This window comes from Notothenia rossii (genome assembly GCF_949606895.1).
Source record: "Notothenia rossii genome assembly, contig: scaffold_24, whole genome shotgun sequence".
In the NCBI taxonomy this organism is placed as follows: domain Eukaryota; kingdom Metazoa; phylum Chordata; class Actinopteri; order Perciformes; family Nototheniidae; genus Notothenia; species Notothenia rossii.
Window position 1 is genome coordinate 1,120,932 of NW_027640300.1, and position 13,465 is coordinate 1,134,396.

Here is a 13,465-nt window from a genome sequence, read left to right on the forward strand (position 1 = left end):
AACAGGCCAAAGCACCAGTCAGGTGCAAATTTGGTGTGGCCAGCAATAAGAAAGTTGAGGGAGATATCTTCATGGAGTCCCACCATGCACCGCCAAGCAAGGTACCAGAGGAGGTATCTGTTTTTGTTCTGACCAGAGCAGTTGTCACAGTGCAGGTGAACATGTTTCTCCCCAAGCCCATACTGAGAGAAGAAGTGGTGGAGGTAGGCAATGACAGCATTGGAACCCTTGCTGCTGCAATGAGCCTCATCTATGAGGTAGTTTACCTACTGAGGAACACCTTCACAGCAGACACCAAACAGTCCACACTTCCTGGGAACCATAAAGTAAATGGGCCCGGGCTGGAGAGGGTCACTGGGGTAGTGAACCTGTAACACCAGACCAACAGATGAATTAACTAATGAGTGATCTATACTCTAATTCTAAAAATGTGTGAATATTCATATTGTTACATTCCAAACATTCTGGATTATCACAGCATTCATCACATTCACACACCTCACCTGCTGTGCATAGTCAAAGCTGTAGTGGATGGTGATGTCTCTGCTACAGGGTTGGTTGGGTCCTAATTTGACACCCAGCTCTCTAGCTGTTTCTTTACAGCTGGCGACCATCTCCTGGTAAGCCTGACGCTCCACCCCCACGGTGCGGAGGTGTTCTTCCTGCTTCCTGAGCTTCGCTGACTTGACACAGTCGGGAAAGTTGGAGCTGCGGTAGATGGCAATGTTGTTTTTCTGACAGAACCAACATAGGTCTGTCATCGGCCTCCCAATAATGACACTGGGAGTCAGCTCCTTCCACAGCTTCCTAAATGTGCTGTTGCCAGCAGCACGGTGACCTGGAAAGGTGATTAAAGACAAATATAGCATTGTTAGATTACTCATCATTAGTTTTCCATTGAGGTTTCCTCGTTTAAAAAACCCCCAAAAAAACAAGATTAAAATATAAGAAAATACCCACCCTTCTCTGAACCTTGTATTTCCGCCACACAGAGGACTTGGTCTCAGTTGTTGGTAGAACACTGATGTCCGTCCTCTTAAACCCTGGAATCCGTCCAGGAAGTGGCATGGCAAAGACATCTGCAAAGTTGGTAATGAACCGTACAATTCGCTGGATGTCTTCAAAGGACAACACCCTTTTGGTCACCACACGACCACCACGTCTTATCCTTGAGGCCAAGCCATGTTCCTTGAAGAACTTGATGATACCTGTCAGCTTGTCTTGAGAAATTCTGGAATGGTTTAAAACATCAGTCTTTGATTGTTTTTTATGGCTTTCTTTAATGTATGCATTGTAGTATATACATTGTCGTTGTATTTTTTCATTATGTAAAAGCATGTATATATATATATATTTATTTATTTATGTATTACTATTGCTGTAAATTCTGCTTCTATTCAGTTATTGTCAAACTCAGTTCAACTCATGCATGGCTTATTACCACTTCATTTGAAAATAGTAACACTACCAAAAGTGAAGTAGCCTTTTCAAAATCAAACTCACCCATGTAGAAACTTGAAAGTCTCCCGGCAGATTTTGTGCCCATCTAAGAAATAGGACGTTCTCTGCTGTTTCCGCTCCTTTTGGTGTCCTCTCTTTGCACAAGCGGTCTCTTTGGAGAGGTTTATGTTGGAGCTTATCTTTCCAAGTAGCACCAAATGCTTTTCACCTGGAAAATCATATAACATTGCATAATGTGTTGTGTCAATCACTCATCACACACAACTTAAATCTTTAACGTGTAACAGAACACACAGGCCCACCCCCCACACATTGCCTATAGTATTATGTTAAACACACTCCCATACACACATATTCTATCTATTATAAAGGGTAATAATAAGTACAGGCTAGTCTGGCAGTGACTCCAGAGTAAACTGCTCTCACATGAGATAATACATTTGTAGCTGCCTATCTCTGCAAATCTTTAGATAATTAGGCTGGGGCCACATGTGATTTAAGGGGTAGCCAAAAAAATATGTCTCCCCATGTGGATAAAATGTAGGGTTGAAACATTTATGAAAATGTTCACCACAATAATTTTTCAATGAGTATTAGCCAACTTTAAGTTGTAGGTGGTTATGTGAGCATTATTTTAATTGTTGTTATGTTTTTAACACTAACCCATACTCACACACACATCGTTACCACAGTCAAAGGTATTTAAATAATATAACGTTATAACGTTACTTACCATTAGTCATTTCATTCATTTGGTCTCATCTCTTGACCATCTCCTCAGGGGTGTAACGGGTGTAACAGGGAACTCCATCATTAAATGTACAGCTACACCTGTAGTCACGGGCCCTCTCAATCTCTTGAGCGCTGTCCTCTCTCACATAATGCCGTACGGACTGAAGTGTCTCAGCCACCGGGTCGTTCAGCAGTGGTTGTTCCTCTGTGGTGTCCTCATCCTCTTCAGCATCCGTGGTCTGAGGGCTGCTGTCAGTGTCAGGGCTGTCTGACTCTAAATCGGAGCCGGATAACGGGGAAACTTCAACCGGTGCCGTCAAAAAGTAATCAGTGATCAGCTGAACCCATTGCTCATCAGAGGCTGTCCCTCTCACAATGTTGGAGTTCAACAGTCTTGCGATTTGATCTTCTCTGGAATCCATCGATCTGATTAGCGGCTAATAAATTGTCAAAGTACGGAGGAAAAATATTTTCGTTTTACTGGGTGAAGGTCGCGAGGAATAATGTTGGTTTATATAGTGTGTGTGTGTGTGTGTTTGTGTATTTTGCGTTTGTGTGTATTGTGTTGGTTTCCCGGGGAAAACCCTCACAAGAAACACCGGCTGTTGTTATGCCAGCTGTGACGTTACGTTACTCCGTTCTCCGCTCGTAATGATGCCTTTACAAGCTTCAAAGTTGTATTTATCATCTGAATTTGGCAAAACAAGTTTAATATTCTGAAAGCCAAGACTTTGTTTATTTGAAATCAGATGAAAATAAACTATCACGGACTCTGCCGTGTTATTCATGATTACTATACGCTTTTCATTCATAATGTCAGCCGGAGGGAGGGGGGGGAGCGCTGCGGAAGAGCAGCGTGAGAGCTGTCATCTTCCCATTACAAGCTTCAAACATGTATTTATCGTTTGATTTTGGAAATAAAAGTTTCAGATTCTGAAAGCCAAGACGTTGTTTATTTGAAATCAAACAAAACACCAAAACCCCGAAAAACTAGTTTTTTACTCAAATCCACGTTTATTTTGAAATGAGCCGTTGCGACTTCCGACTGATTTCGATAGAGCGGGTCACATATGCGACTTCAAAGGTATTTTATTTTGAAACTCTAAATCAGAATGTCTTGATTCTCCCTGAGTGACTAGGTGGGGTGTCCTGCTATCACCCTGGATTGAGATCAGTCTTTGATACTGGACAGTTTTTGTTTTATTTTCATCTAAATACAGGGATGATAGCTCATACAATAGAGATTACAAAGGTCTTTTATTTTGAAACTCTACATCAGAATGTTCTTATTCTCCCTGAGTGACTAGGTGGGGTGTCCTGCTATCACCCTGGATTGAGATCTGTCTTTGATACTGGACAGTGTTTGTTTTATTCCCATCTAAAAACTGGGATGATAGCTCATATATGAGATTTCAAAGGTATTTTATTTTGAAACTCTAAAGCAGAATGTCCTGATTGTCCCTGAGTGACTAGGTGGGGTTTCATGCTATCACCCTGGAGTGAGATGAGTCTTTGATACTGGAGAGTTTTTGTTTTATTCTCATCTAAACAGAGAGGGATGATAGCTCATATATGAGATTTCAAAGGTCTTTTATTTTGAAACTCTACATCAGAATGTGTCCTGATTTTTCTTCGGAGTGACTAGATGGGGTGTCCTGCTATCACCCTGGAGTAAGATAGGTCTTTGATACTGGACAGTGTTTGTTTTATTCTCATCTAAAAACAGGGATGATAGCTCATTCAATAGAGATTTAAAAGGTCTTTTATTTTGAAACTCTACATCAGAATCTCCTGATTCTCCCTGAGTGACTAGGTGACCCTGGAGTGAGATGTGTCTTTGATACTGGAGAGTCTTTGTTTTATTCTCATCTAAAAACAGGGATGATAGCTCATATATGAGATTTCAAAGGTATTTTATTTTGAAACTCTAAAGCAGAATGTCCTGATTGTCCCTGAGTGACTAGGTGGGGTTTCATGCTATCACCCTGGAGTGAGATGAGTCTTTGATACTGGAGAGTTTTTGTTTTATTCTCATCTAAACAGAGAGGGATGATAGCTCATATATGAGATTTCAAAGGTCTTTTATTTTGAAACTCTAAATCAGAATGTTCTGATTCTCCCTGAGTGACTAGATGGGGTGTTCTGCTATCACCCTGGAGTAAGATAGGTCTTTAATACTGGACAGTGTTTGTTTTATTCCCATCTAAAAACAGGGATGATAGCTCATACAATAGAGATTTAAAAGGTATTTTATTTTGAAACTCTACATCAGAATCTCCTGATTCTCCCTGAGTGACTAGGTGGGGTGTCATGCTATCACCCTGGAGTGAGATGTGTCTTTGATACTGGAGAATCTTTGTTTTATTCTCATCTAAACAGAGAGGGGTGATAGCTCATACATGAGATTTCAAAGGTCTTTTATTTTGAAACTCTAGATCAGATTGTCCTGATTTTTTCTGAGTGACTAGATGGGGTGTCCTGCTGTCACCATGGAGTAAGATGAGTCTTTGATACTGGACAGTGTGTGTTTTATTCCCATCTAAAAACAGGGATGATAGCTCATATATGAGACTTCAAAGGTATTTTATTTTGAAACTCTAAATCAGAATGTCCTGATTCTCCCTGAGTGACTAGGTGGGGTGTCCTGCTATCACCCTGGAGTGAGATGAGTCTTTGATACTGGAGAGTTTTTGTTTTATTCTCATCTAAACAGAGAGGGATGATAGCTCATATATGAGATTTCAAAGGTCTTTTATTTTGAAACTCTACATCAGAATGTCCTGATTGTTCTTCGGAGTGACTAGATGGGGTGTCCTGCTATCACCCTGGAGTAAGATAGGTCTTTGATACTGGACAGTGTTTGTTTTATTCTCATCTAAAAACAGGGATGATAGCTCATACAATAGAGATTTAAAAGCTCTTTTATTTTGAAAATCTACATCAGAATCTCCTGATTCTCCCTGAGTGACTAGGTGGGGTGTCATGCTATCACCCTGGAGTGAGATGTGTCTTTGATACTGGAGAGTCTTTGTTTTATTCTCATCTAAACAGAGAGGGATGATAGCTCATACATGAGATTTCAAAGGTCTTTTATTTTGAAACTCTCGATCAGAATGTCCTGATTTTTTCTGAGTGACTAGATGGGGTGTCCTGCTGTCACCATGGAGTTAGATGAGTCTTTGATACTGGACAGTGTGTTTTTTATTCCCATCTAAAAACAGGGATGATAGCTCATATATGAGACTTCAAAGGTATTTTATTTTGAAACTCTAAATCAGAATGTCCTGATTCTCCCTGAGTGACTAGGTGGGATGTCCTGCTATCACCCTGGATTGAGATGAGTCTTTGATACTGGACAGTTTTTGTTTTATTTTCATCTAAATACAGGGATGATAGCTCATACAATAGAGATTACAAAGGTCTTTTATTTTGAAACTCTACATCAGAATGTTCTGATTCTCCCTGAGTGACTAGGTGGGGTTTCCTGCTATCACCCTGGAGTGAGATGAGTCTTTGATACTGGAGAGTCTTTGTTTTATTCTCATCTAAACAGAGAGGGATGATAGCTCATAAATGAGATTTCAAAGGTCTTTTATTTTGAAACTCTACATCAGAATGTCCTGATTTTTTTTCGGAGTGACTAGATGGGGTGTCCTGCTATCACCCTGGAGTGAGATGGGTCTTTGATACTGGACAGTGTTTGTTTTATTCTCATCTAAAAACAGGGATGATAGCTCATACAATAGAGATTTCAAAGGTCTTTTATTTTGAAACTGTACTTCAGAATCTCCTGATTCTCCCTGAGTGACTAGGTGGGGTGTCCTGCTATCACCCTGGATTGAGATCTGTCTTTGATACTGGACAGTGTTTGTTTTATTCCCATCTAAAAACAGGGATGATAGCTCATATATGAGACTTCAAAGGTATTTTATTTTGAAACTCTAAAGCAGAATGTCCTGATTGTCCCTGAGTGACTAGGTGGGGTTTCCTGCTATCACCCTGGAGTGAGATGTGTCTTTGATACTGGAGAATCTTTGTTTTATTCTCATCTAAACAGAGAGGGATGATAGCTCATACATGAGATTTCAAAGGTCTTTTATTTTGAAACTCTAAATCAGAATGTCCTGATTCTCCCTGAGTGACTAGGTGGGGTGTCCTGCTATCACCCTGGATTGAGATGATTCTTTGATACTGGACAGTTTTTGTTTTATTTTCATCTAAATACAGGGATGATAGCTCATACAATAGAGATTACAAAGGTATTTTATTTTGAAACTCTACATCAGAATGTTCTGATTCTCCCTGAGTGACTAGGTGGGGTGTCCTGCTATCACCCTGGATTGAGATCTGTCTTTGATACTGGACAGTGTTTGTTTTATTCCCATCTAAAAACAGGGATGATAGCTCATATATGAGACTTCAAAGGTATTTTATTTTGAAACTCTAAAGCAGAATGTCCTGATTGTCCCTGAGTGACTAGGTGGGGTTTCCTGCTATCACCCTGGAGTGAGATGTGTCTTTGATACTGGAGAATCTTTGTTTTATTCTCATCTAAACAGAGAGCGATGGTAGCTCATACATGAGATTTCAAAGGTCTTTTATTTTGAAACTCTACATCAGAATGTCCTGATTTTTTTTCGGAGTGACTTGATGGGGTGTCCTGCTATCACCCTGGATTGAGATCTGTCTTTGATACTGGACAGTGTTTGTTTTATTCCCATCTAAAAACAGGGATGATAGCTCATATATGAGATTTCAAAGGTATTTTATTTTGAAACTCTAAAGCAGAATGTCCTGATTGTCCCTGAGTGACTAGGTGGGGTTTCATGCTATCACCCTGGAGTGAGATGAGTCTTTGATACTGGAGAGTTTTTGTTTTATTCTCATCTAAACAGAGAGGGATGATAGCTCATATATGAGATTTCAAAGGTCTTTTATTTTGAAACTCTAAATCAGAATGTTCTGATTCTCCCTGAGTGACTAGATGGGGTGTTCTGCTATCACCCTGGAGTAAGATAGGTCTTTAATACTGGACAGTGTTGGTTTTATTCCCATCTAAAAACAGGGATGATAGCTCATACAATAGAGATTTAAAAGGTATTTTATTTTGAAACTCTACATCAGAATCTCCTGATTCTCCCTGAGTGACTAGGTGGGGTGTCATGCTATCACCCTGGAGTGAGATGTGTCTTTGATACTGGAGAATCTTTGTTTTATTCTCATCTAAACAGAGAGGGGTGATAGCTCATACATGAGATTTCAAAGGTCTTTTATTTTGAAACTCTAGATCAGATTGTCCTGATTTTTTCTGAGTGACTAGATGGGGTGTCCTGCTGTCACCATGGAGTAAGATGAGTCTTTGATACTGGACAGTGTGTGTTTTATTCCCATCTAAAAACAGGGATGATAGCTCATATATGAGACTTCAAAGGTATTTTATTTTGAAACTCTAAATCAGAATGTCCTGATTCTCCCTGAGTGACTAGGTGGGGTGTCCTGCTATCACCCTGGAGTGAGATGAGTCTTTGATACTGGAGAGTTTTTGTTTTATTCTCATCTAAACAGAGAGGGATGATAGCTCATATATGAGATTTCAAAGGTCTTTTATTTTGAAACTCTACATCAGAATGTCCTGATTTTTCTTCGGAGTGACTAGATGGGGTGTCCTGCTATCACCCTGGAGTAAGATAGGTCTTTGATACTGGACAGTGTTTGTTTTATTCTCATCTAAAAACAGGGATGATAGCTCATACAATAGAGATTTAAAAGGTCTTTTATTTTGAAACTCTACATCAGAATCTCCTGATTCTCCCTGAGTGACTAGGTGGGGTGTCATGCTATCACCCTGGAGTGAGATGTGTCTTTGATACTGGAGAGTCTTTGTTTTATTCTCATCTAAACAGAGAGGGATGATAGCTCATATATGAGATTTCAAAGGTCTTTTATTTTGAAACTCTACATCAGAATGTCCTGATTTTTTCTGAGTGACTAAATGGGGTGTCCTGCTATCACCCTGGAGTAAGATAGGTCTTTGATACTGGACAGTGTTTGTTTTATTCTCATCTAAAAACAGGGATGATAGCTCATACAATAGAGATTTAAAAGGTCTTTTATTTTGAAACTCTACATCAGAATGTTCTGATTCTCCCTGAGTGACTAGGTGGGGTGTCCTGCTATCACCCTGGATTGAGATCTGTCTTTGATACTGGACAGTGTTTGTTTTATTCCCATCTAAAAACAGGGATGATAGCTCATATATGAGACTTCAAAGGTATTTTATTTTGAAACTCTTAAGCAGAATGTCCTGATTGTCCCTGAGTGACTAGGTGGGGTTTCCTGCTATCACCCTGGAGTGAGATGAGTCTTTGATACTGGAGAGTTTTTGTTTTATTCTCATCTAAACAGAGAGGGATGATAGCTCATATATGAGATTTCAAAGGTCTTTTATTTTGAAACTCTACATCAGAATGTCCTGATTTTTCTTCGGAGTGACTAGATGGGGTGTCCTGCTATCACCCTGGAGTAAGATAGGTCTTTGATACTGGACAGTGTTTGTTTTATTCTCATCTAAAAACAGGGATGATAGCTCATTCAATAGAGATTTAAAAGGTCTTTTATTTTGAAACTCTACATCAGAATCTCCTGATTCTCCCTGAGTGACTAGGTGACCCTGGAGTGAGATGTGTCTTTGATACTGGAGAGTCTTTGTTTTATTCTCATCTAAACAGAGAGGGATGATAGCTCATACATGAGATTTCAAAGGTCTTTTATTTTGAAACTCTAGATCAGAATGTCCTGATTCTTTCTGAGTGACTAGATGGGGTGTCCTGCTGTCACCATGGAGTTAGATGAGTCTTTGATACTGGACAGTGTGTGTTTTATTCCCATCTAAAAACAGGGATGATAGCTCATATATGAGACTTCAAAGGTATTTTATTTTGAAACTCTAAATCAGAATGTCCTGATTCTCCCTGAGTGACTAGGTGGGGTGTCCTGCTATCACCCTGGATTGAGATGAGTCTTTGATACTGGACAGTTTTTGTTTTATTTTCATCTAAATACAGGGATGATAGCTCATACAATAGAGATTACAAAGGTCTTTTATTTTGAAACTCTACATCAGAATGTTCTGATTCTCCCTGAGTGACTAGGTGGGGTTTCCTGCTATCACCCTGGAGTGAGATGAGTCTTTGATACTGGAGAGTCTTTGTTTTATTCTCATCTAAACAGAGAGGGATGATAGCTCATAAATGAGATTTCAAAGGTCTTTTATTTTGAAACTCTACATCAGAATGTCCTGATTTTTTTTCGGAGTGACTTGATGGGGTGTCCTGCTATCACCCTGGATTGAGATCTGTCTTTGATACTGGACAGTGTTTGTTTTATTCCCATCTAAAAACAGGGATGATAGCTCATATATGAGATTTCAAAGGTATTTTATTTTGAAACTCTAAAGCAGAATGTCCTGATTGTCCCTGAGTGACTAGGTGGGGTTTCATGCTATCACCCTGGAGTGAGATGAGTCTTTGATACTGGAGAGTTTTTGTTTTATTCTCATCTAAACAGAGAGGGATGATAGCTCATATATGAGATTTCAAAGGTCTTTTATTTTGAAACTCTCGATCAGAATGTCCTGATTTTTTCTGAGTGACTAGATGGGGTGTCCTGCTGTCACCATGGAGTGAGATGAGTCTTTGATACTGGACAGTGTGTTTTTTATTCCCATCTAAAAACAGGGATGATAGCTCATATATGAGACTTCAAAGGTATTTTATTTTGAAACTCTAAATCAGAATGTCCTGATTCTCCCTGAGTGACTAGGTGGGATGTCCTGCTATCACCCTGGATTGAGATGAGTCTTTGATACTGGACAGTTTTTGTTTTATTTTCATCTAAATACAGGGATGATAGCTCATACAATAGAGATTACAAAGGTCTTTTATTTTGAAACTCTACATCAGAATGTTCTGATTCTCCCTGAGTGACTAGGTGGGGTTTCCTGCTATCACCCTGGAGTGAGATGAGTCTTTGATACTGGAGAGTCTTTGTTTTATTCTCATCTAAACAGAGAGGGATGATAGCTCATAAATGAGATTTCAAAGGTCTTTTATTTTGAAACTCTACATCAGAATGTCCTGATTTTTTTTCGGAGTGACTAGATGGGGTGTCCTGCTATCACCCTGGAGTGAGATGGGTCTTTGATACTGGACAGTGTTTGTTTTATTCTCATCTAAAAACAGGGATGATAGCTCATACAATAGAGATTTCAAAGGTCTTTTATTTTGAAACTGTACTTCAGAATCTCCTGATTCTCCCTGAGTGACTAGGTGGGGTGTCATGCTATCACCCTGGAGTGAGATGTGTCTTTGATACTGGAGAGTCTTTGTTTTATTCTCATCTAAACAGAGAGGGATGATAGCTCATACATGAGATTTCAAAGGTCTTTTATTTTGAAACTCTCGATCAGAATGTCCTGATTTTTTCTGAGTGACTAGATGGGGTGTCCTGCTGTCACCATGGAGTTAGATGAGTCTTTGATACTGGACAGTGTGTTTTTTATTCCCATCTAAAAACAGGGATGATAGCTCATAAATGAGATTTCAAAGGTCTTTTATTTTGAAACTCTACATCAGAATGTCCTGATTTTTTTTCGGAGTGACTAGATGGGGTGTCCTGCTATCACCCTGGAGTGAGATGTGTCTTTGATACTGGAGAATCTTTGTTTTATTCTCATCTAAACAGAGAGGGATGATAGCTCATATATGAGATTTCAAAGGTCTTTTATTTTGAAACTCTACATCAGAATATCCTGATTCTCCCTGAGTGACTAGGTGGGGTGTCATGCTATCACCCTGGAGTGAGATGTGTCTTTGATACTGGAGAATCTTTGTTTTATTCTCATCTAAACAGAGAGGGGTGATAGCTCATACATGAGATTTCAAAGGTCTTTTATTTTGAAACTCTAGATCAGAATGTCCTGATTTTTTCTGAGTGACTAGATGGGGTGTCCTGCTGTCACCATGGAGTAAGATGAGTCTTGGATACTGGACAGTGTGTGTTGTATTCCCATCTAAAAACAGGGATGATAGCTCATATATGAGACTTCAAAGGTATTTTATTTTGAAACTCTAAATCAGAATGTCCTGATTCTCCCTGAGTGACTAGGTGGGGTGTCCTGCTATCACCCTGGAGTGAGATGAGTCTTTGATACTGGAGAGTTTTTGTTTTATTCTCATCTAAACAGAGAGGGATGATAGCTCATATATGAGATTTCAAAGGTCTTTTATTTTGAAACTCTACATCAGAATGTCCTGATTTTTCTTCGGAGTGACTAGATGGGGTGTCCTGCTATCACCCTGGAGTAAGATAGGTCTTTGATACTGGACAGTGTTTGTTTTATTCTCATCTAAAAACAGGGATGATAGCTCATACAATAGAGATTTAAAAGGTCTTTTATTTTGAAACTCTACATCAGAATGTTCTGATTCTCCCTGAGTGACTAGGTGGGGTGTCCTGCTATCACCCTGGATTGAGATCTGTCTTTGATACTGGACAGTGTTTGTTTTATTCCCATCTAAAAACAGGGATGATAGCTCATATATGAGACTTCAAAGGTATTTTATTTTGAAACTCTAAAGCAGAATGTCCTGATTGTCCCTGAGTGACTAGGTGGGGTTTCCTGCTATCACCCTGGAGTGAGATGAGTCTTTGATACTGGAGAGTTTTTGTTTTATTCTCATCTAAACAGAGAGGGATGATAGCTCATATATGAGATTTCAAAGGTCTTTTATTTTGAAACTCTACATCAGAATGTCCTGATTTTTCTTCGGAGTGACTAGATGGGGTGTCCTGCTATCACCCTGGAGTAAGATAGGTCTTTGATACTGGACAGTGTTTGTTTTATTCTCATCTAAAAACAGGGATGATAGCTCATTCAATAGAGATTTAAAAGGTCTTTTATTTTGAAACTCTACATCAGAATCTCCTGATTCTCCCTGAGTGACTAGGTGACCCTGGAGTGAGATGTGTCTTTGATACTGGAGAGTCTTTGTTTTATTCTCATCTAAACAGAGAGGGATGATAGCTCATACATGAGATTTCAAAGGTCTTTTATTTTGAAACTCTAGATCAGAATGTCCTGATTCTTTCTGAGTGACTAGATGGGGTGTCCTGCTGTCACCATGGAGTTAGATGAGTCTTTGATACTGGACAGTGTGTGTTTTATTCCCATCTAAAAACAGGGATGATAGCTCATATATGAGACTTCAAAGGTATTTTATTTTGAAACTCTAAATCAGAATGTCCTGATTCTCCCTGAGTGACTAGGTGGGGTGTCCTGCTATCACCCTGGATTGAGATGAGTCTTTGATACTGGACAGTTTTTGTTTTATTTTCATCTAAATACAGGGATGATAGCTCATACAATAGAGATTACAAAGGTCTTTTATTTTGAAACTCTACATCAGAATGTTCTGATTCTCCCTGAGTGACTAGGTGGGGTTTCCTGCTATCACCCTGGAGTGAGATGAGTCTTTGATACTGGAGAGTCTTTGTTTTATTCTCATCTAAACAGAGAGGGATGATAGCTCATAAATGAGATTTCAAAGGTCTTTTATTTTGAAACTCTACATCAGAATGTCCTGATTTTTTTTCGGAGTGACTTGATGGGGTGTCCTGCTATCACCCTGGATTGAGATCTGTCTTTGATACTGGACAGTGTTTGTTTTATTCCCATCTAAAAACAGGGATGATAGCTCATATATGAGATTTCAAAGGTATTTTATTTTGAAACTCTAAAGCAGAATGTCCTGATTGTCCCTGAGTGACTAGGTGGGGTTTCATGCTATCACCCTGGAGTGAGATGAGTCTTTGATACTGGAGAGTTTTTGTTTTATTCTCATCTAAACAGAGAGGGATGATAGCTCATATATGAGATTTCAAAGGTCTTTTATTTTGAAACTCTAAATCAGAATGTTCTGATTCTCCCTGAGTGACTAGATGGGGTGTTCTGCTATCACCCTGGAGTAAGATAGGTCTTTAATACTGGACAGTGTTTGTTTTATTCCCATCTAAAAACAGGGATGATAGCTCATACAATAGAGATTTAAAAGGTCTTTTATTTTGAAACTCTAAATCAGAATCTCCTGATTCTCCCTGAGTGACTAGGTGGGGTGTCATGCTATCACCCTGGAGTGAGATGTGTCTTTGATACTGGAGAATCTTTGTTTTATTCTCATCTAAACAGAGAGGGGTGATAGCTCATACATGAGAT

General features: G+C 39.3%; 1 protein-coding gene across 1 annotated transcript; it reads right to left on the reverse strand.

Annotated features, from left to right (window-relative positions):
- Positions 1–266: 266 nt before the first annotated feature.
- Positions 267–855, reverse strand: LOC307026832 (uncharacterized protein; the record flags this gene model as incomplete). The annotated part of the gene is made up of 2 exons (XM_079694970.1): positions 504–855; positions 267–368 (listed from the first exon to the last, which is right to left on the reverse strand). The coding sequence occupies exons 1-2, from the start codon at positions 759–761 to the stop codon at positions 267–269; spliced, it is 360 nt and encodes a 119-aa protein (XP_079551096.1). The 5' UTR covers positions 762–855.
- Between the last annotated feature and the right edge of the window lie 12,610 nt (positions 856–13,465).